At 41.9% G+C, this 22,979-nt stretch overlaps 1 protein-coding gene across 1 annotated transcript in view; it reads left to right on the forward strand.

Annotated features, from left to right (window-relative positions):
- The window catches only part of NOL10 (nucleolar protein 10), an 85,706-nt gene that overhangs the window by 57,200 nt on the left and 5,527 nt on the right, over positions 1–22,979 (forward strand). Inside the window, exons 15-20 of the mRNA XM_059942213.1 lie at positions 1,915–1,994; positions 2,188–2,286; positions 3,336–3,425; positions 11,657–11,830; positions 12,094–12,341; positions 21,680–21,782. Of these exons, the coding sequence (XP_059798196.1) occupies positions 1,915–1,994; positions 2,188–2,286; positions 3,336–3,425; positions 11,657–11,830; positions 12,094–12,341; positions 21,680–21,782 (794 nt within the window). The remainder of the gene's footprint in view (positions 1–1,914; positions 1,995–2,187; positions 2,287–3,335; positions 3,426–11,656; positions 11,831–12,093; positions 12,342–21,679; positions 21,783–22,979) is intronic.

A 22,979-nucleotide genomic window follows, 5' to 3' on the forward strand; every position in this document is an offset into this window, starting at 1 on the left:
CCCAAAACGTGTTTCATGGGCCACTGTGTATGCAGTGCTGGATTTTGGCTGATATCATGGGCAATTAGAGATGGGCTGACATGGGCTCACATCCCACCGCTACCACGTAACAGCTCTATGACTTGGCCAATTTACTTAACCTCATTGTGCCTTGGTTTCCTCATCTATAAAATGGCAGTAGTAATGGTGCCTACCCGTAGGGTTGCTTGGAGAATGAATCAGATAATGCTTGAAAAGTACTCACCACAGTTTCGAAACATGATACATAAATGTTACCTATCATTTTAAGAGATTTGTGGCAAATAAGTTTGAGAAATGTTAGGTTAAGCCAAGATAAATCAGTTTCTCTACTAATGGACTTCTTTGAGCCTTTAATGCCATCATACACTATAAATATCCAGGAGGGGGAGGAAAATATGAAACAGTTCCCAGACTTAACTTGATCGTAGAACCTCTTCTTCCTCAAAGATCTCTTGGGACTAGTGTTCTGTGGAGCTAACGATGGGAAAAGCTGCTGCTCCTGCCAGATTCTCTGTGTAGAATTGTTTTAACATGAAAAGCTTTCTCCTGGAATGGGAATAATGCTGGGCCGTAAATGTAAATTTTATATACCTAATAGAGGAAACAAAAAATTACGAACCCACATGTGCAGGTACCTAAATGCAGATTGTTATGCACTGGACATTTCATTAAGGTTCAGCCCTCCCTCCCCCCGAACACCCCTACCACCTTTTAAGTTTCTACTGTGCAAATCCAAACCCTGTGGTTTTATTAACCTAATGAATTCTAGGAAAGTATTTTTCTGACCAAGTCTTATTACTTTATGAGATTATCCTAAATTTAATTTTGCCTTTTGATGTTGTTCTGTAATGTATACTGTTTTGTACATCTATGTGATTTTGCCTAGTAAGTGATTTTTAGGTCTGGAGGGATGTTAATTTCTAAAATTTGGAGATCAGGGTAATGTTTTCCTTGGAAACATAGTCACTTAGTATTATACCAACTAAAGCTGCCATTTATGTGAGTATATCATAGGTGGTCTTATTCTGAAGATAAATATTCTCATAACCTTTCTCTGTGTAAATATTTGCAATTAATAAATAATTTCTGTGACATAGGCAGAGCATCCTCTTCTGACCACCAGCACCACTGATTGTAAATGAAATCTAAATCTAGGAAACCCTGTGGAAGATACTGTTCAAAGCTTCCAAACACTGATTGGCATTGAACTTTTAATTCATCCATGATGAAGTATGTCTGTATATAATATGTATGTTGGTATAAATTTGCCAAAAGCTGTTCTTTTGGGGGAAAAACATGCCCTTTCTACATTATTGTTGTGACAGTGTCCTTTGTTTTTGGAAATTATGGGCCATAACAGTGGTCTCCCCCCAACCCTGGCACTGTTCCTACTTGGCAGTTTGAAAGTTGACAACCTAGTGTTGATCTCAGCATTTTTTGTTTGTTTGGGCTTTTTTTTTGGCCGCGCTGCACGGCATGCGGGATCTTAGTTCCCCGATCAGGGATCGAACCTGTGCCCCCTGCGGTGGAAGCGTGGGGTCTTAACCAGTGGACCGCCAGGGAAGTGCCCTCAGTATTATTTTTAAAGTTAAACTAGCTCATGGAATCCAAAAATCTGAGAACCACTTGTATAGGGAACCCTTCTTTACTTACCTGTCATAGTTCATAAAGACCTTGCCATCATTTTTATGCTTAGTATTGCATTAAAAATAAGTAAGGATGATATTGCTGAAGCAGAGTAAAATTTTCTTTGCAATTATTGAAGAAGATCAGTAATTCTGATCCTTAAATTTTTACTCAAAAGTGAACTTATAATCAAATTGTCATGAAAAATCGTTGAATTTTAATCAAGATTTCATAAAAATCTGCCCTCTTCTGATTAACTTTCCCCAGGGCTCACCCATCTTATTGGATCACCTTTTCTCCGGGCATATATGCATGGATTTTTCATGGATATAAGACTCTACCACAAGGTAACTACAAAACTACAGTTATTTTAGGTGACTGATGAGCGCTCTGTAGCCATTTCTTCTCTACTTACTTGCATTTTTATAAAACATACTTAAGATTTGTAAGCAATCTGTCTGTTCTTTGGCATGATAGTCATGCTGTATATGAGACATGCTGCTAAATACAATTCTCTTATTTTTTTTCCACTTTGAAAAGGTGAAATTGATGGTAAATCCATTTGCTTTTGAAGAATATAGGAAAGATAAGATCCGACAGAAGATAGAAGAAACACGAGCACAGAGAGTCCAATTAAAGGTAAATATTGTAGTCATCATTGAATGTACTAGAGAAGGGTACTTCACTTTTATTTATTACTCAAAGAAACCTGCCATCCATTTCTTAGTTTTTCCATCCTTAGTTTACATCTTTTACTGGTATTTTTGGTATATTTTATTTGTTGTGAGGGTGGACACTCTTTAGAGTTTTATCATTATAGACTCTATGGTAATGGTAGTGTGGAAGATCATGCCAGGCGAGCTGATAGTGTCCGTCCTACCAGGAAGATATGATGCTGTTTTCAAACAGGGATTTAGATTTTGGAGCGATGGCGCTTTGCTAATCCCCATTTCTTCCTGACATTTGGGAGTGTCTTAAGGCTAGCTGCTTGGATCATGGGAAATGGTCATTAGACTATGCCAGGGCCCAGACAGGAATCAGGCCACACTAGTTCTATTAACAGAGGGAATTTAATGTAAAGAATTGTTACCCAGGTATTAGAGAACTGAAAAGGCAGAAATACTGAGGTATTGACAAGAGAGGCCGTGGCTTCAGGGAGCAGCTGACACTCCAGGGCTGGGCGGCAGGAGAGAGGCAGGCCTGAGAGCCGGGACTCAGACCTCCGTGGAGGGCTGACAGCTGGCCGTGGGGTCCTCGAGGTAGGGTGAGGCTGTTCCCGGGAGCGGGGGAGAACCACAGAGTGGCCTCCCCGCTCTGCTGGAGCCACCTGTTGTTGCCAGGACAAAGAAGCATTGGCGGGTGATGTCACGCCAGCGGCAAGCAGAGGGGAAGCGCAAACCCCATCTCCTTCTGCCTTCCCGTCCCGACTGAGATCAGCCACCAAGTGATGCAGTCACTTCCAACTGGACATTGTTTAAAGCACATGCACACACTTCCAGCGCAAAAGACTAGTGACAGGTCTTTCCTTTTTCCAGATTATTTGTTAAGTTTTTAAAAGCAGTGAGTGTGTGTGTATATTGGCCAGGTCAGGCTAGGACACGGAGTCCTCTGTCCCTGCTCTTCGCTTTAACCTTTAAAGCTAAATTGTAGGTATTTCAGTACAGCTTTTTTTTTTTCACCTCTACTAGAAATTGCCAAAAGTTAACAAAGAGCTGGCACTTAAATTAATTGAGGAAGAGGAGGAAAAGCAAAAATCTACATGGAAAAAGAAGGTTAAGGTAAGATTTTATAAGGCAGAGAAAATATTGATAAATTGTCTCTCCATTTTCTTGACAGTAACTTGTATCTTTTTTCTTTTTACTTTAAAAACGCATTTAGTTTTCTGTTTTCCCTGCTTTTAAGATAGTATGTGCTCAATATGGGAAGTTTGTAAAATAGAATATAAAGAAGAAAGTCACCCATATAATTCTATCCAGACAAAGGCATCATTAATATTTTAGTGAATTTCCTTCCTGTCTTATTTCTCTTAAAATTATAAACTATAATAGCAGGATACTATTGTATATATAAAATATTTATCCTGGTTCTACAAAATAACACACATAGCTTCCCATTTTTATTAAAAATTCTTTCATAAATATTTTTGAGAGCTGCATATTTTATCTTGTGATGTATTTTAAATAATCCTTTTATTGTTAAATATTGAGTTTGCTTATTGTTTTTCTCTGTACTAACTAGGTTTGTTTATAACTTCACAAGTAACCAGTTTTCATTTAGACTTGGCATCATTGGGACTGTGCACTCCTATGAATACTGCTCTCCACATTCCGTTCCTAATGTAAAAGAGAGAAAGATCGGTCATAAACTAAGTAAGGGTCAATGCTTCATTTAGCTGATGTTGTCAAGACAGGAGGAGGTTTTTCTAATTTTCCCGGATATGCGAAGCCTTCCTCGTTCCTCCCCAGTGCTGTTTTCTCACCTGTTTAGATCAGGCAGGCAGATGACCAAGCTGGGCTGTCCTCTGGAATGAGGTGTAAACATCTGATCTCTCCTGCAAGCCTGCAGGACCTGCCTGAGTAGATAGATGGCTGAACCTCGTATCTGGGCCGGCTGTGTTGAGCTCTCAGGAGGGGATTGTTTGCTTGTTTATTCTTTCTCGGTTCTCTCTCTAGTTTTTAGCCAGGTGAGTGAACGGGAGATAAGTGAGCTCTTCATGTGTTTATTTTTGTACCACTCTCTTCAGTGACGTCAGGGGACTGCAACTAAAGGGTCTTGTGTCTGGCCCCCTTGCTAACTAGTTGTGTCATCATGGGTGACCCTCAGCTTCACTGGGTCATAGCTTGTTCTTCTATAAGATGCAAGAGTAGGACCAGCGAGGGGCGTTCTTGGCGCTATGATTTCTAAATGGGTTCATTCTCACTGTTCCCTCTGTCGTCCTTGGCCTCCTCATCCTTTCTGCATCCTCTTATCCTGGTCTGTTAGCTTCTTTTAATATGCTGTTTTTTCCCTTTTTTTTCCAGTTCTTTTTAATTTATTTTTTATTGGGGTATAGTTGTTTTACAGTGTCGTGTTAGTTTCTGCTGTACATCGAAGTGGAGTTCCCTGTGTTATACAGCAGGTTCTCATTAGTTATCTATTTTATACATATTAGTGTATATGCATTGATCCCAATCTCCCAGTTCATCCCACCCCCCCACACACAAGTAAATACATAGATGGCTTTTACGTTTCTATTTTCATTACATGAATAGTATACCAATGTTGAAGCAATGACTTAAACTTGTTATTATGTGAATTTATACATCTATATGCTATGGCTGTGCACCATCCTAATTTACATCAGTGTACTAAGTATATATGTATATCTTAAAATGTTTAAAATGTAAGTGCTTCCTGCTACCTTGACTTTCTCCTCAGAGTATTCACATTGATTTATTTTCTTTCTTCCTTTCTTTCTTTAATAAATTTATTTATTTATATTTTTGGCTGTGTTGGATCTTTGTTGCTGTGTGCGGGCTTTCTCTAGTTGCGGCGAGCGGGGGCTACTCTTTGTTGCAGCGTGTGGGCTTCTCATTGTGGTGGCTTCTCTTGTTGCAGAGCACGGGCTCTAGGCGCGTGGGCTTCAGTAGTTGCGGCACACAAGCTCAGTAGTTGTGGCTCGTGGGCTCTAGAGCGCAGGCTCAGTAGTTGTGCTGCGTGGGCTTATTAGTTGCTCCGTGGTATGTGGGATCTTCCCGGACCAGGGATTGAACCCACGTCCTCTGTATTGGCAGGCAGATTCTTAACCACTGCGCCACCAGGGAAGTCCCCACATTGATTGTCTTGTTAGCCCAACCTGAGGATGGTTAGGGAGGTAACCTTTCAGCTTTATATGTCATTCTGCAAGCTTAATGGAAGTGATCTTTGGATTTACATGCCCTGAAGTTTCAGTAAGGAGGGAATGGAGCTAATTTAATTTTGATACTTTGTGCAACACGGTATACACAGTTCCGGAGCCTTTTTAAAGGCCTTATGATTGTGGAGATGTGGGGGAAGCGTCCTTTTCTCACCATCCTCCCTCTGCTTCACAGACTTTTGTTGAGGTAGGGACGGCTGGAAGAGATGTAGAACACAGGCGGCCCTTGCTGTGCACGTTAGTGCAGGCTGGTAACAACGAGCCTGGGAGCTGAAAACATGCAAAGTGATCTGTAGAGTCAATGGGAAAATCATGGTTGTCTGTGCCTTTAAAACAGTTTTAGTCAAAACATTTATAGGGTTATCCTGTAAAGAGTCATCAGACTGTGTGCTGTTTCTACTGCAGGTGCAAAGAGGAAGAACCTTGGAAATTCTTATCTTCTTCCATCAAACAGTTCCCCTTCAGCTGTTGGAAGCTGGAAGCACGGTGTTTGTAGCTGTGTGAACTATAGAATCCCGCTAGAAGGTGGTGTTTGTAAAACGTGCTCCTCATCTGCTCTTAGTGGCTTGCTGACCCAAGTCAGGCTCCGTTATCAGAGCTCAGTTTCTTTCCAGAAATACTTAAATATAGTCATCTAAAAATCTGAGACTGTCATTAGACAGTTTGTATGATTCGTTGTTTAACAGTTTTATCTAATTAAATGACCTGGGGAATTCTCTGGCGGTCCAGTGGTTAGGACTTGGCGCTTTCACTGCTAGGGCCTGGGTTCAACCCCCTGGTCGGGGAACTAAGATCCCACAGGCCGCGTGGTGTGATTCCCCCACCCCCGCCCCACAAAAAAAGACCTTAAAAACCGTTCCTGAATTAAGGAAAGACTCCTTCATTATAATTGTAAAGAATACTTGAAAGAATTGTGAAATCCATCAGCAGTTCATTAGTCTTGTCTGGTCTTTGAATTCAGCTCTTTAAGCCCTCAGGAGCTTTAATAGCTCTGGTAACTTCTGACGTGAAAGTCAGTGTGGTGCGGTTATGTTCTGCTTTGGCTCCAGCTGAAATTTCATGGAGGCTGACAGTGAAATACGTTCCCAGATATTGCTACCACTGATAACATAATTAAAGTCTAATAAGATGTTTACCTTTCAGTTGATGTTGCATCTGCAATGGCAAGTGACCCACCGCATAATGTCAAGAAACATTATCTGGACCTTATCCAAACTTAGAAATTTGGTTGTATTAATTGGTGGTATTTGGTATTAGAAATTTGGTATTAATTAATTTGGTGGTATTAATTCTAATTAAGAATTAATTCATTTGTTCTTTCAGCTTTATTCTTTCAATCCAGGAACTTAGGTTCTTCAGCACTTGGAAATTTTCTTAAAAAAAATTTTTAAGTAGTCTTTCCCTGCTGTGATTCATGGTCACTTGTTCAAATTTAAGAGTGAAAGATTTGAAAAGCTGAGGGGAGGCTCTGAGGTGGAGACAGGGCTCCTCAGTCCTGTGTGCTGACCTGGCCAAGCGGTTTATTTGGGGAGGCGCCAAATGGCAGGGTCTTCAGCCTTTCCCTCGGCTGCTCCGAGCCTCCTGACTGGAGGGCGGTGGCCTGGCTGCCAGCATTCTGAGGACTGAGAACTCCCATCAGGGGGGCTTGGGGCGGCCGGGTGGGGGGCATCTCAGCCCCTCGCCCGCACCCCCTGGTGCCAGGTGCTCCCCTGGCCTCCCCGCGCTGTGGGCCCGGCTGGCCACGCCCTCCCCTGCAGAGAAGCCTTCCTTCAGCTGGAGACCGCGGGGGCTAGACCTTCCTTTCTTGCTCCTGCAGCCTCGTTGCTCCTGTTTCCTTTCCTGTCCTTCTCAGCGTTAAGGGTCTGTGTCTTTTTAAAGCCCCTTTTCTGTTGTTTTAGTGGGGTTTTAGCAGAGATTAGAAGATGCTCATGTTCGAACCACCATCTTTACTCAGAAGTCTGCATCACCTTAATTTCATAGATACCATAGCATTGAAAGAATTAATCTGTTTTAAATGTTAAGTATTTCTCATATATGTCACTGTGTTGGGACAAAATATTGATAATAAGCATCCTACTCAGATCTACACATAATACACTTCTTTGAGGCAGGGCTGTGGTATAAACAATACTTTAAGATGTTTCCTAAATTCCAGTGGCAAGTGTTTGGCATATGCACATGTGTATTTGTAGGGCAGCTCGCTAGCCAGACGCTCGTGAACTACTACAGCACATCACTAACTACATCTCAAACTACTTTTTTTTTTTTTTTTTTAAGACAGCTGTGAAAACAAACAATTAGACTAGGAAACTCTCTGATGGAAATATTTTTACAGCTGGGTTAGGAGAGTTTTTATTTTATATTTGTTCTAAGGCATACTTGTCTTTAGGCAATGCAACTTATTTGTTTTAAATTAAGGGAAAAAAAGAATACTAGCCAACATATCCTTTTTTAACATGTTTCTCAGTTATTTGTTAAATGTGATTATTTAATAATACAGTAAGATGAAAAAGAAAAGATTTCCCTTGGGATTTATATGTATATACATGAAACCTGAAAATGTATAACAGGCCAATAGCTATTCATGTGGTCTTTGGCAGTATTACGTATCCTGTGTTTACAGGTAACTCCAAAATTTATCTGGTTTATCCCCCTCTTCTCTCCTGAGTCCTGGTGCCTTGATTTTAGGCACCTAATGGTGTCCATCAGAATCCAGATGATGTTCTCCTTGAGCCATAGACTGAGTTAACCAGTCTTAAATGGAACATAATTTCTTTGTTTAACTTTTCTCATGCACTGGATTTTTTTTTAAGACAATTTTTACTTTAGAACAGTTTTACGTTCACAGCAAAATCAAGAGGAGGGTACAGAGATTTCCCATATACCCCTGCCCCGACACATGCGTAATCCCCCCTCCCCCCATTAATATCTCCCACCAGAGGGAACATTTGTTACAATCGATGGACCTACATTGATACATCATAATCACCCAGAAGCCCACAGTTTACATTAGGGTTTACTCTTGGTGGTGTTCATTCCACGATTTTGGACAAATGTATAATGACATGTATCCACTATTAGAACATCAGAATATTTTCACATCCCCTCAAATCCTCTATGCTCTCTACCTATTCATCCCTTCCTACTGAGCCCTAGCAACCACTGATCTTTTTACTGTCTCCATTGTTTTACCTTTTCTACAGTGTCATATAGTTGGGATCGTAGCCTTTTCATATTGGCTTCTTTCTCCTTAATAATATGCATTTAGGGTCCCTCCATGTCTTTTTGTGGCTGAAAACCTTCTTTCTTTTTTTTTTTTTTTTTTAGCATATAGTTGAGTTTTTTCCTTTTTTTTTTTTTTTTTTAATTTATTTATTTATTTTTGGCTGTGTTGGGTCTTTGTTTCTGTGCGAGGGCTTTCTCTAGTTGCGGCAAGCGGGGGCCACTCTTCATCACGGTGCGCGGGCCTCTCACTGTCGCGGCTTCTCTTGTTGAGGAGCACAGGCTCCAGACGCGCAGGCTCAGTAGTTGTGGCTCATGGGCTTAGTTGCTCCGCGGCATGTGGGATCCTCCCAGACCAGGGCTCGAACCTGTGTCCCCTGCATTGGCAGGCAGAGTCTTAACCACTGCGCCACCAGGGAAGCCCCCTTCTTTCTTTTTAACGCTAAATGATACTCAGTTGTTTGAATGTAGCACGGTGTACTTACTATTTAGCTACTGGGGGATGTCGTGGTTTCCTGGTACATGATTTCTTGCCCTTTCCTCCATCCTCTGCCTCGCTTTCTGATCGTCTCCAGTGACGGATCCTGACTTGCTGTATCGCCAGCTTTCTAGTCGCTTAAGCTAGACACTTGAAATTTTTAACCCTCTTTTTCAGTCTTCCTCCTCCCATCTCATCTGTAGCTGTATCTATCAGTTCGAACTTGGAAGTGTATCTCACTATCATCCTTTCCTAAAACACCCTTAGATTCCAGTTGCCCTAACTCAGGCCCTGTCTCTTTTCCCAGTTTCCTCAAGAGGCCTCTTCGTCTTCCCCATGACTCTGGTTTCTCCCTCAACAGCCCATCATGTAGCACGCTGCTGCAGAATCGCAAAGCAGGCTTCTTTTTGTCATCTGAGTTTCTTTTTTTTTTTTTTTTAATTTATTTATTTAATTTATTTATTATTTTTGGCTGCGTTGGGTCTTCGTTGCTGCGCGCGGGCTTTCTCTAGTTGCGGCGAGCGGGGACTACTCTTTGTTGCGGTGCGTGGGCTTCTCATTGCGGTGGCTTCTCTTGTTGTGGAGCACGGGCTCTAGGCACCTGGGCTTCAGTTGTTGTGGCTCATGGGCTCTAGAGCACAGGCTCAGTAGTTGTGGCGCACGGGCTTAGTTGCTCTGCGGCATTTGGGACCTTCCCAGACCAGGGCTTGAACCCGCGTCCCCTGCATTGGCAGGCGGATTCTTAACCATTGCGCCACCAGGGAAGCCCTGTCATCTGAGATTCTTGACGCACTCTTCTGTCTGTATCTTTCTCCTCCTTATCCTCTTGTTCCCTAATAGTTTCCCCTTACCTGCAGAATAAGGTCACGGTATTTAAAATTCTTTACAATCTGGCCTGATCAAGAATTGCTTTTTCAAATTTTGCCATTATCCTTGCATTATCTATTGCATTAGACTGTTCACCACTCCTCGGTGGTCTGGAAATGTTCTTCCCAAATTTCTATCTGTTGAAAACTACCCATCTTTTAAGCTTCCTCCCCGATGCATATCCCCTGTGAACCCTTCTGAGGTGTACCTTGTTGGAATTACTTTTTACCTCTCTGCTCCTAGAGCACTTTCAACTCTGTTTAGCATCCTTTTTAAGGTGCCTTGTAGCATAGAGGTTTGTTTGCTTTTTGCTCATTAGGTTGTGAATGCCTTGGGATCAGGAGCTAGAACTTACCTATCTTTGTTTCTTCCTTGAATCTAAATCTGTCTTGGAAATGATACTTAGTCAGGGAAGACTTCGATATATCTCAAATATATATTCAGTATATCATAGAATTTTAGTAAGGGTTTGTCAGATTTTAGGTACATACAGGTAATAAACAACCCAAGTTCCTTAATGTCTCATGGTTTACCAATTTTTTGTGTAGCTCAGTTATACAACATTCTGAGCTCAACTACTTACAACCTTATTTACTCCCAATAGTGGAGAAGCAGCCAGTAAAATAGTCTGTTAAGTAGAGCCATAGTTTACCACAAACAGGTTCATTTTTTCCAGCCTGTGCTTAGGCTGTTTACTTTACAAACCATGTTAAGTAGGTTAATGTATCTGGTTTCCAAGCCTATTGCAGATAAGGAACAATAGGAGAGCCCTGAGTGTATAAGATTATCATCTGTTTAAGTGAACAGATAAGTTTACAGTACATTCTAGAAAATGTTTCTGTTCAGAGTGGTATAAATAAAAGGGAATGCAGTGTCAGTCCTGAGCTATCCAAAATGGGTCTCAATAGTAAAGTTTTATTATGTCAAAATCGCAGTGTCACATTATATCCTTTGAGAACAATTAAATGGCCTAGGAGAAAAAGATCGACGAGGCTGTCCTGTGAGGGAAGGAAATATCCCTTAGGTTTCCGAATAACTCAGAGTCAGTAAACTTACACCACCAGCTCCCCACCTTGTTAATTCTTGACTTATTATTGATGCATACCTCCTCTCCCAGTTTTAGAATATGAAGTTGAAAGTCTCACTAATTTTCATTCAGTATAGTAGCTATGCTTAAAAAGCCATGTTTCAGAAACATGTATTTTCTTGAAAAATGTTTTTGCATCCAAAAATGTTAATTGAAGAAAATTCTTTCTAATGTATTAAGCATAAGGTTAGGCCAAAAGACTCAGTCTTAGCTCATTGTGTGCAACGGCCAACTAACACATATTTTCTGTGAAATAGGTGAATAGAATTTGATTGTGGGTAAGAGATAAGCAATTAGAAAGTTCTGGAAACTGATTCTTTTAGCAATTTCATAATAATTTAATAAGTTGTGCTTTATGTAGCTTATTAATTTATTATTGAGTAAAATGTTTTTAAGCCATCTTTCTGGTCAGATTTTATTCCAATATTAACTTAAAATTTTGACATTCTTTTTCTTATAGAGCCTTCCTAATATTCTCACCGATGATCGATTTAAAGTTATGTTTGAGAACCCTGACTTCCAAGTAGACGAAGAGAGTGAAGAATTTAGGCTTTTGAATCCACTTGTTTCCAAACTTTGTGAAAAAAGGAAGAAGAAACTAAGACTCTTCGAGCAACAGGAACTTCATGAAAAAGTAATGTACTCTTTATCATTTAGAATTTGCTCCTGTTTGTTTAAAATAAAGTTTTCTGTGTAAGTTGAAAGAGTCTTTGAACAAACTTGAGCTGTAATTTGTTTGACCTTCAGCTTAGGAATATATCTTATTTAATTAAAGATGTTTTTTCCGATGCATGCGATGTCACGTACTCTGATGGGCTAATGCTGTTTAAGAGAAAATAGTGGGTCAGTGTTTTTGGTTGGGGGAGAGGAGCTGCTTCTTACTATTTTTATTTTCAGGAAGAGGAGGAAGAACCGGAAGGAAAACCAAGTGATGCAGAAAGTTCTGAGAGTTCGGATGATGAAAAAGCCTGGGTTGCAGAGGTCAGGAAACAGCGCCGACTTCTCCAACAGGAGGAAAAAGTGAAGCGGCAGGAACGGCTCAGGGAGGACCGGCAGACGGTCCTCAAGCCCCAGTTTTATGAGATCAAAGCAGGCGAAGAATTCAGAAGCTTCAGAGATTCTGCCACAAAGCAGAAGCTGATGAAGTGAGTAGCACAGCCTTCAGTGATGGTTCCTCGAGTTGTCCCAGCCTTGCTTTTCTCCTTGCCCTAAAGGCGGCATTTGGATCTTTGGAGTTAATGTGAGGGAAGCACCACAAGGCCTGAGGGGAAATACACTGGTCTTTACTGTGATTATTTTTAACAACTTTTTGAGGTATAGTTTACATACAATAAGGTGCAGGGTGTGGCCCCATGAGTATTGGTAAATATATACATTGGATCACTTTTATACTGCAGAAGCCACTCTCTTAAATTATGGTGGTAATTAAGAGGTAACAACTTCTTTAACAGAAAGTTATTTTTAAAAGTTAGAATTTCAGTTATGTTTACCATCATCGTAGTTTACCTGATTATTAAAAAGGTCACTTGGAAAATTTGCCAGGAATTTTAAGTCTCTTGTAGGCAAACTGAGAGATCAGAAAGAGTGGTATTCTAGAATAGTCGAACACATAGAGACAGAAAGTAGAATGGTGGTTGCCAGCGGTTGAGGGGTGGGGAGACATTGCTTAATGAGATACAGAGTTTCAATTTGGAATGATAAGAAAGTTCTAGAAATGGGCAGTGGTAATGGTTGCAGAATAGTGTGAATATCCACTGAACTGTTCACTGAAAAATGGTTAACATGGTGAGTTTTATGTTATATATATTTTATCACAATAAAAAAATCCACCTTAAAAGAAGTGGTATTATTTGAACAGTTTCAGTTGTCAGGTGTCTAAGTAAGGAACTAGCTGGGTACGTAAGCCCAAAGCGTGTATAAGCTCTAAGTCACCCAGGTCTCTGCTTTGAGAATTTCTAGGCTGAGTATTGATATACAGGATTTGGATGTGATAGCCAGTCAGAGTAGAGTACCTTGTAAGAAGAGCCTAAAGGTCTGGGGAGCCAAGGCAAGGGGAGGAGGAGGAGGACCCGAGCAAGACCGGCGAGGCATTAGGTCAGGGGCAATACCAGCGCTGTGCCCCGTGCTTTTCTAGCTCCCACCTTCCCGTTTTGAAAAATGTGGTTTTTCAGACAGAAGAAGGGGGAAAAGGTGGGGAGGATATTGATAGACAGGCTGACTTGTTTCTGGAATGGAGATATGCCTATTCATCTTTATTTCAGCAGTTTCTGGCAAATATCTGGGAAACCAAATGTTGAGCAAACCCTTCAGCTTAGATCCAGGAGCACCTAGAAATTCTGGTTCTGACTAACAAAAGAGACGTTGGTAGACAAAGAATCTAGTGATAGGCTTAATATCTTTTGAAGAAATTTTCTTTACCTGCCAACCTCACTTTTTTTTTTCATAACAACTTTCTTGAAATATAGTTTATATAACATAGAGGTCACGTACTTAAAGTGTGTAAGTCGATGGTTTTTAGCCTATTCACAGGGTTCTGCAACCACCACCGCAGTCAGTTTTAAAACATTTTCATCGCCCCCAAACAAAATTCCTTACCCCGTTGGTATTCACCCCCATTTACCCCACCCCATCCCCGGCATCCACTAATCTATTCTCTACCTCTATAGATTTGCCTATTCTGACATTTCTTTTTTTCCTTAATGTTTATTTATTTATTATTTGGCTGTGTCTGGTCTTAGTTGGGGCACGCGGGCTTCTCTCCAGTTGAGGCGCATGGGCTCCAGAGCACGGGGGCTCAGTAGTTGCGGCGCACGGGCTTAGTTGCCCTGCGGCATGTGGGATCTTAGTTCCCCGACCAAGGATCGAACCCACGTCCCCTGCATTGGAAGGCAGATTCTTAACCACTGGACCACCAGGGAAGTCCCTGACATTTCATACAAGTGGAATCATACAGTACATGGCGTTTTGTCCAACTGCTTCTACTTGGCATAATGTTTTACATGTTCATCCATGTTGTAGTATGTGTCAGTACTTCATTAGTTTTTATTGCCGAGTAATATTCCAGGGTAGGGATATACCACATTTTATTTATCCATTTATCAGTTGAAGGATATTTGTGTTGTTTCCAGTTTTTGCCTATCACAAATAATGCTACTATGAACATTTGTGTGTGTGTTTGCATAGGCATGTGTTTTCATTTCTCCTGGCTGCGTACCTAGGAGTGGGATTGTTGGTCCCATGGTAACGTTATGTCTAACCTTCTGAGAAACTGCCACACTGTTTTCCAAAGAGGCTTCTTCATTTTACGTTCCATCAGCAATATGTGCAACCTCGCTTTTTATGTAGCTGTCATTCTTAGATTTTTATTCGGAGTCCTACTCAGAAGCAGAGGGAAGACTGCTTGTTTTCAGTATTCTGATTCCGTGGAGTGAATTTCTTTGTTAGATTATCTGCTGTTTTTGTCTTGCATTATTTACCCCTAGCTCCTGGATCAGTACCTAGACCCGAGTAGGCACTTGATAAATCCTTGTGAGAGTGTGAATCTTCTATGCCTTGCCTACATGTCAGGCAACTCTGGAAGTTACCCTTTCAAGATCTGCTGAAAAAGAACTCATTTACCTGAAACCCAGGAAAATCTGGGAGCAGTTGTTTTCAGGGTAACCATGGTAACAGGAAGCCACGATTTCGGGGTGGGAGACATGACTAAACTCACTGACATTCTTGTTTTGCCTGTGGGTTGTAGTAGGATATTAATGTAAAAAACAAAAGGGATGAAAATTTAGTATTTAATGATAAATAATAGCTAAGTTAATGCACTGCAGTTACACGTTCTTACTAAGTTAAACGTCAATAAGTTAAACAATTTTTTTGAGAAGAGGAGCTATATGAGTGATAATACTTACACAAGCTTAAAAGCCAAATCCAGTTGCTTAAAGTAATAACCCTTTGGTATGAATAGCCTGCAGTTTGCTGGCATTTTGGCACATACTGCTTATTGAATTCTGGTCTTGACTGGATTATTCTGGCAAATTCTGAACTTGTAATATTTTAATGTTATTTAATGAAGCATTGAACCATTTATCCTTCAGAGAGCTATAGTGATTCCTTATGTTTATTCTGTGAGTTACCACAAGGCAATCAACAAAACACAACATCAGAAGCAAGTGTATTATGTTTAAAAGTTCACTTGGACTTGCCCAACCTTAAAAGCATTTCTATAAAGGGAAAAGTGAAGAGTGAATCCCGACTGAGTACTTGAGTGAGTCCTTTGCTTGACGTAGTAACAGGGCTTTAGATAAATGCATATGTCTGTCAGCACCTTTTCATATGCCTTCCAGTGTGCTGCGCTTTGTTTGTGTGTCTGTTCATCCACCTGTCAGCCTCTCCACCCACCCATTCATCAGTCAAGCATTCATCGGGTGCCTCATGTGAGCAAAGTGCTGTTCTAGGCCCGGGGGATGGAAAGGAAAAGCACAGCTCACATGCCCGTAGCATTCCCATTCTCGCTGACGCCGTGAGCTGTCCAGAGGCCTAGGGAACGTATACAAGGAAGAAAGAGGGTCAGTTTTTAGAGATTTGAGGACGTCTTTATTAGAGGTCCTATTAAAACTGGTCTCTTGACAGAAAAAGATGAGCACAGAAAGCAGGGTGGGAAAGCTGGCATTCTCGCCGAGGGCACGGCGTGGAGAGAGGACTGCTGCGTGGGAGTGAGGGAAGCGCGGAAGCGCCCTCGTTGTGCAGCGGGAGCGCAGAGCGAGTGGCAGGGGCCCAGCTGACGAGCCGGCCGGAGAGGCGTGTTGGGCCCCGACCCAGGTCCTGGCGGGCCAGGGAGGGGTTTGGGCTCAGAATAACGTGATCAGATCTGCTCAGCCCCTCCTCCCAACGATGGAAATACTTACACAGGAAAAGCAGTACATGTTTGTTGTAGAAAATAAACATAAAAACATAAGCGAAAAAGTCCCTATTTCCCAGAGACTGTTATGAAATACCGCAGTTTTAGAGAGTAAATGCAGGGAGAAACGGCCTGTGAGGTCAGCTCACAAACTGTACAGTAGTCTCAGTGGGAAGTGACGAAAGCCTGAAGTGTGGGGTGGAGAGGAGCATGAGTATTTGTAAGCATGTCTAAGAATAAGACACACGCTACAACATTGTTTGGTTACTAATTTAATATCAGAGGAGTCAGGGGTGATGTTGAAATGTCTAGCAATGTTGCCACCGAGATAAGGGATACAGAATGAAAAACAAATTTAAGGCTAAAGTATTGAGCTGGGTGTTCAGCACATTAAGTCCGCAAGACCCAAATGTCCTCTTGGTAACATCCAGCTGACAAATGGAAATGTAGGAGGTGGGCCAGAGACATTGGTAGAAGAGATACCAGCTTCATTGTGGGACTGAAACTGTGGTATAAAAAAGACTTCCCACAATTATGTAGAGGGAGATGAGGGCTAAGAGTGGAGCCCTTGGGAACAACAAGTATTTTTCTTGCGTCTGTGATGAAAACCGTACACCTCTCTGACAACATACAAGTGCAGGCAAAGTAACACATATGATTTTAGAGGTGTCGGGAATATATCGCTAGGCTGGGGCTGAGAATTCTGATTTAGAGGGCTGGTAAAGGAGAATATGGGCAGTAAACATTACTAAGGAGCTGCCCAAGAGGCGGGAGGAAAACGAAAGAGCCAAGCATGGGGAGAATTTCACCGAGAGGGGCGTGGCACAAATGTCAGGGGGAGCAGGGGAGTCCCCGGAATGGAGGTTGGAGAAAGGCCGTAGGAAGGGTGTCTTATTGCGATGAATTTCTCAGGATTGATGAATGAATGGGAGATAAAAGAATATTGTGAACAATTAGCATAGATGGTTCTTTCAAGACATTGGCAGTGAAAGGAAGGAATTCAGAGCCAGTAACTTGGTAAGAAAGGGTTTTTAGGCTTGAGAGATGTGACTTATCAGTACACAGAGGGGAAGGGGAGAGTGAAGAAATGAGAGACTGGACTGAACTGGCAGAGCCGAATTAGGTGAGCAGTCAGGAGTGAATGGGGCCAGGAGCACCAGTACATCTTCAGAGACAAGGGAGAGAAGTCAGGACGAGTGGAGATGATTGTGTTTCTAGGTAGAAAGATTGGGAGTTCACGCCGGCTGGCCTCCGTCAGGAATCTGGGCACATCAGCCTCTTCAGTTACCTGGGGCAGCCTTGGTCTGCGGCGCATGATGTAAATATTGGAAGTGTCTGTTGGTAAACCCCAGAGAAAGAGTCCTTGGGATAACTTTCTAAATTTCAGTAGTTGAGGATAGCCCCTCTTCTTGGGTAATAAGTACTACATGCTAGGTGGCCCTTTCAGCCCAATTCATGAGAGCATTCTTTGAAGCACCTACCCTGTGGTAGGTCCTGGAAATTCAAAGATTTTTAAGACATTTTTTGCCTTTGACGACCTCATCTTCTTCACCAGCTACTTCAGTAGCTCTTGGTGAGCTGCCTATCATGTCTGCAACCTTATCCACTTTAAATTAAATAACTATGGCCAGTTTTTACTCTTCAGCTAATTTTCTTCACTGATTGTGGATAAGAACTAAAAGAATGCAGTCTCATTTTTAATATAAACATTTTTGAAATCTAATTTTGAAAGCAGTTTAATTCCAAACTTTCACTTTAAAAAAAAGAGAATCTTTTATTATTCCAGTAATATGTGCTCCAGTAATACACGAGCATATTATCATTGTAATACTTAGGAGCACAGGATGAAAGGTGAAAGTCCCTTCTTCCCCACACTCCCTTCCTGAGGTCCTGCTCTGGGCGCCTTCTTAGATTTCAGTCACTCCCGTGTATGCACACACTCACGTGTACAGTTGTAGCTTTTCTGCCTTTGACATGAAAGGATCACACTAACCTTGTTGCTGTTTCACGTGCTCTTTTCATTGAACAATAAGTTTTGAAATTTTTTCATTGTAAATACATGGAGGTCTGCCTTATGGCTGCATAAATATTTCGTAAGATGGATGGGCCATGCTATCTAATTTTGGATGTTGAGGTTGTTTCTTGTTTTTCTCTTCCTTTTTCACAGTTATAAATATGTACACATGTGCAAGAATTTCTTTAGACTGCCTTACCTAGTGATGGAGTTTGCTGGACCAAAAGAGGTGTGCGATCAATTTGGCCAGATCGGCCTCCAGAAGGGCTTTGGGCCCTTTGCCCTCTTGCCAGGATGCCTGTTTCCCCACACTTGCAACAATAGTGGATATTAGGGATCTTCTAAAATTTTAACTGAGCTGCGAGTTGAGATAACCGATTTCATGGTTGCTTGAACTTACATCTGCTGAGATAGAGGCTTTGAAGCCACCGTATGCAAACTGAAAGCACTGAAATAGTTTCCAGTAACCTTTACAGTGTATGTAAATATTTGTCAAAGTTATATATTTAAAACGAAGTACTTAAATTTTAAATACTTCTGTTTCTCCATTCTCTTCTTACTCCCTTTGATGTAGACTGTGTGGGGTGATTCCTTTCTCTTAAGCTCATTTCACTCTTCTCAATGCTGTACTAAAGCAGGTGCCTTTAGGTACGTCTTCCACTCCCCTACCTCCCTTTCCTCACAGAGTGATTTAAAAACTCTGTGAAGGAGCATTATTTTTAATTAGTTTCAATTAAGGAAATAGATACTGGTGTGTGTGTGTTTTTAAAGCCTCAAAGAAGTAAATCATTTAGCTGTCCTGGGGCATCTAATAAATATATAATTTGATTTTTTTCCCCTCGTAGTTTATGCCCATTTTTCTTCATTCTTTTAACGCAGCCGTACTGATCATTTAGGTTCTTCCCCCCCCATACCCTCTCCATCCCATACTGAGTCGTTCCTGTGCCTTTCCACCTTCTGCAGCCCATGGCTGTCTTCTTAGCAGTCCCCGCAGATGTGGGGGAGTTTTGATCATCTTGTGACCGGCAGGGGGGTACTTTTTCCCTAAACCTCTTAACTTTACCGTCAGTTACAAAGCAGCCGGAGGCCTGCGACCCAAAGCCTAGACAGGAAGAGGAGCAGGACGGGGAGGGCCGGCCAGTGCTGGGCGAACGTGAGGAGGACGGGCAGGGGGGTTTCTGTGTTTTCTTCTTCGGTTACAGTAGACAGTTTTCAGGGGCCTGACTGCGTCTTCAGTCACCTCTGAGCGAATTCACACTTCGGGAATTCAGGCTTCGGGACTGGTGGTTCACGGCCGCTTTCCGCGAGCCGACTTTAAAGGGGGGGAAGTGGGACCTGCTTTACTGCAGGAGCCTCTGCCCTCGGCCCCTGCGTCTGATCCTCTGCCACGGCTCCTCCTAAAGCTCAGGTCTCTCCAAGGAGCTGAGGCAGAACAAGTTGCTGCAGGTGCCCGGCCAGGTACACGGAGAGGAGACCAGAGCTTCTCTGCCCTATCTGCAGGAAATAGGTCATCCTGAAAAGAGTAGTAATTTCCCACAATTTACTTGAAAAGTCTTTTTCTTCCCAAATTAGTGTTCTCTGTGTACCACCTTGTCTCAGTGGCTCCATACTTATTCAGAATTCCTGTTACCTTTAAAATCTCAGCACTTGTAGCTCTGAAAGGAAAGAACAAAAGTGCAATGAAGGACTGGAGGAATTTGCAGAGCTGACATGAGTCACAGGCGCGCTGGAGTCAGTTTACACGTCACCTTTGAGTTCTGCTTAAGTGAAAAAAAGGCGAAACCAAACCTTAATTTCTCATTCAGTTTGTCATGTGGAAGCTTGTCATTTAGAATACTTAGTGGACACATTTCCTGAACAAACCTTTATAAATCAGGCATGGTCTGACACACGCCTGGAAACCAGAAATTCTTCAGGTGGAATCCTGGTTTTAGGCTTGAATCCGTCTGTGGCCTGGGGCAAGTCATAGAACATCTTGCCTCCCTTTGTGCCATCTATAGAGGATAAGCGCTTCTGTCTCAGGGATGTTGAAAGGATTAATTAGTTAGTCTGTTAAGAACTTTGAAGATGAAAAGTACTTTAAAAGTGCTTCTTAATAACATTATTGCTTAGAAAACAGTGCCACTTTTATGCTAACCACGTTTATGTCTCAAATCATGTAAAGAAGGTATATTTAGTACTAACTAGTAGTCATAAACTAGAGGTAGGGCTTTCAAAGGTGTAAACATCAAACATTGGCTTCAGAATTTCAAAGGAGCATCACTTTGTCTAATGGATCATTTAGGAGTTGTGTTCTCCTCAGTAATTAGTTACGAAGATCATATTTCAGGAAAAAGAAGACCCTTTCATACAGTGCACACCCCCCCTTTTAAATTCAACCAAGTTTTTTCATATTAACTTTTAAAAAGGGTGCATTCAGTTTTAAGTTGGTGCAAGGAGGATTGGAAAGGGAAGTATATTTACTTTTTTTTTGAGGAAGGAACCGAATAGAAGAGAAAACCGTATTCTTGTTTTTTGTTCCCTCTCTTCTCCCCTCCTAGTTTCATCCCAGGGATATGAGGGTGTTGCTTTTTAGCCTTTTCTAGAAGGGCTAGAGCTAACTTTAAAACTTACTCAAAATGTCTATCTTTAGGCTTAATTCTGTTTTTTCCCCTCTAAACCAACTTAACAATGATCTGATTTTATAATAATACATTATTTTAAGAACATTCAATGAAGTGTTATATAACTGGTACAAAATTCAAATTTAACGTCTTGATTGTTGTACATGGCAGTGAGTTGCCGGGCACAGCAAACCATAGCAGGGACAAAGATGATAAAAAGAGACCTTAGAAACATGATCAAGAGATGAAATGAAATTGAAATTTGGGCAAATTGTGTCAGAAAGGGTAATTCAGGTAAGAAATTGAAAGGAAAACACCTGGAGAAGTAGCAGTGAATAGGGCTGGATCAGATAGAATTTACCCTCAGTGTAACTGCTTTTGTTTTCTCTGTGTAATCAAACGAGTATTCATGTTTGAAGTTGCTCATACTGTGGGTGATGAGTGTGGTCCGTGAGCTAAGACCAAGTGAAGGAAAAATCAGAATTCTCATATCACGTCTCTGTGGCTTGACCTGGAGAGCTTCCTTTGCAGAAGGTGAATGAGTTGCTGAGATGCTCACATACCTAACTCATGCGTGGATTACATATAAAATGCTTTAGCAGCGTAAGTGCCGCTGACCATTACAGTAAATTACAGGCTTCAGAAATATTGCTCCTTTGCATTTTGGCTTCAGAAATGTGATTTAGTAAGATAAGTAGCAAGCATTGAAATATGTGGAACCACCACTTAAAATACTAAATTAGTGGGTGTTTGGGGCAGCCATTGTTTCTACTAGGGATCTGCTGAGTCTGGATAATGACGGTTTGAGTGCCTGCAATTCTCTCCATTGATAGTATTAAACGAATGCCATTTTCTGTCTTTACCAAATTTGTAAAAGATCATTCTTCGTGTGATCAATTACAATTAAAACTTGTTTCAAATGGTAAATCAAAACAAAATGCTAATTAATATGTCATTCTCTTAAATTTCCTGCAGTAAAACCCTTGAAGACCGGTTGAAACTCGAAGCGAAAAATGGGACATTGAGTGTATCGGACACCACGGTTGGCAGCAAACAATTGACATTTACGTTAAAGAAGGTAAGTTGCTTTTTAATGTTCTTTTTTAATTTACAGAAGAAAAATAGGCCTCCAGTAGTGTTGTGCGTGTGTGACCTCAGAGCTGCCTTCCCAAGTTTTTCCCCTGTTGAGGAGCCGTGTTGTCTTCAGGCATTTTTCCTGCCGCCAGGACGCGTCCTGGGCTGCAAGCGCACTGCTTGGCCTCGGCACAGCTGGCGTTGTTTCTGGTGTCCTGAGGGAGACAGGGCCTCAGTGACCCCAGGCTTGGTGCTGTTGGTGAGGAGCTGCCGTGTGGTTTCTGGGTGGCTGGACCACGTGAGTGGGGCCTTCTAAAGCAGAAGTCGTGACCTCCTGCGGTATAGTGGACTGGTTCAGACTCACGTGGACTTAAAGGAGATCAAGAACTGGTGAGTTCCGATATGTTCGTGGCAGTAGGATCAGCTTGTCCAGCGTAGATAGTTTCTGTCAGTAGTAGGTTATTCTAAACTGACTTATAACAGTCAGTTCTTTAGCCGGCTTTGATGATGCCTGGCGCCCACTGAAGGAGGAATAAGCTGCTCTGAACACTTGCTGGTAACTCGTCAGTGAGGCTGTTGCCGAGTCTTGGCTCCCCGCGCACCGATGCCGAGTACAAGTACAGAGACAGAGGTTCGGGAGATAAGAAGTAGCGAGGCTTTTTATTTTCTTTGCCAGGCAAAGGGAAGACACAATAGGCCAGCGCCTCAAGAACTGTGCCCCCGCTCCCTGGGGAGTTACAGGCATCCTTATAGGGGAGTTCGCAGTCCGAAGTGAGTGATAAGGATCAAAATGGTGAAGGTCTTACATTCTTCTTCTTCTTGCATTATTTCAAAACAGTCCCCACTGGAGTCAGGCAACCGGGTAATTGGGTCCGGCAGCCCGGTAATTGGGTCCGTTAGTCTCTGGGATATGGGTCTGTGACCTCCTTTCTGAAGTGCAAACAGCTACAAGGGGTGATTTGCTACAAGAGATTACAGGGGGAGCAAATACCAGGTGCAGAATGTAAATTACACAGGATTAGGGGTGACCGGTTAGCTTTGTGAAGGACAAATCTAACTACAGACACTACAGATTAGTAACAGTTAAAATGAAACTAGGATTGATTAACTCTTGCAGGCCAGGTTATGTTTCTTCTCTAGCCTGTTCACTGTTCCCTTTATTTTTCTTTGTTCTCAGGAGAGGGAAAACTTCTTTTCTATT

The sequence above is a fragment of the Balaenoptera ricei genome, chromosome 13 (genome assembly GCF_028023285.1).
Source record: "Balaenoptera ricei isolate mBalRic1 chromosome 13, mBalRic1.hap2, whole genome shotgun sequence".
Taxonomy (NCBI): Eukaryota; Metazoa; Chordata; class Mammalia; order Artiodactyla; family Balaenopteridae; genus Balaenoptera; species Balaenoptera ricei.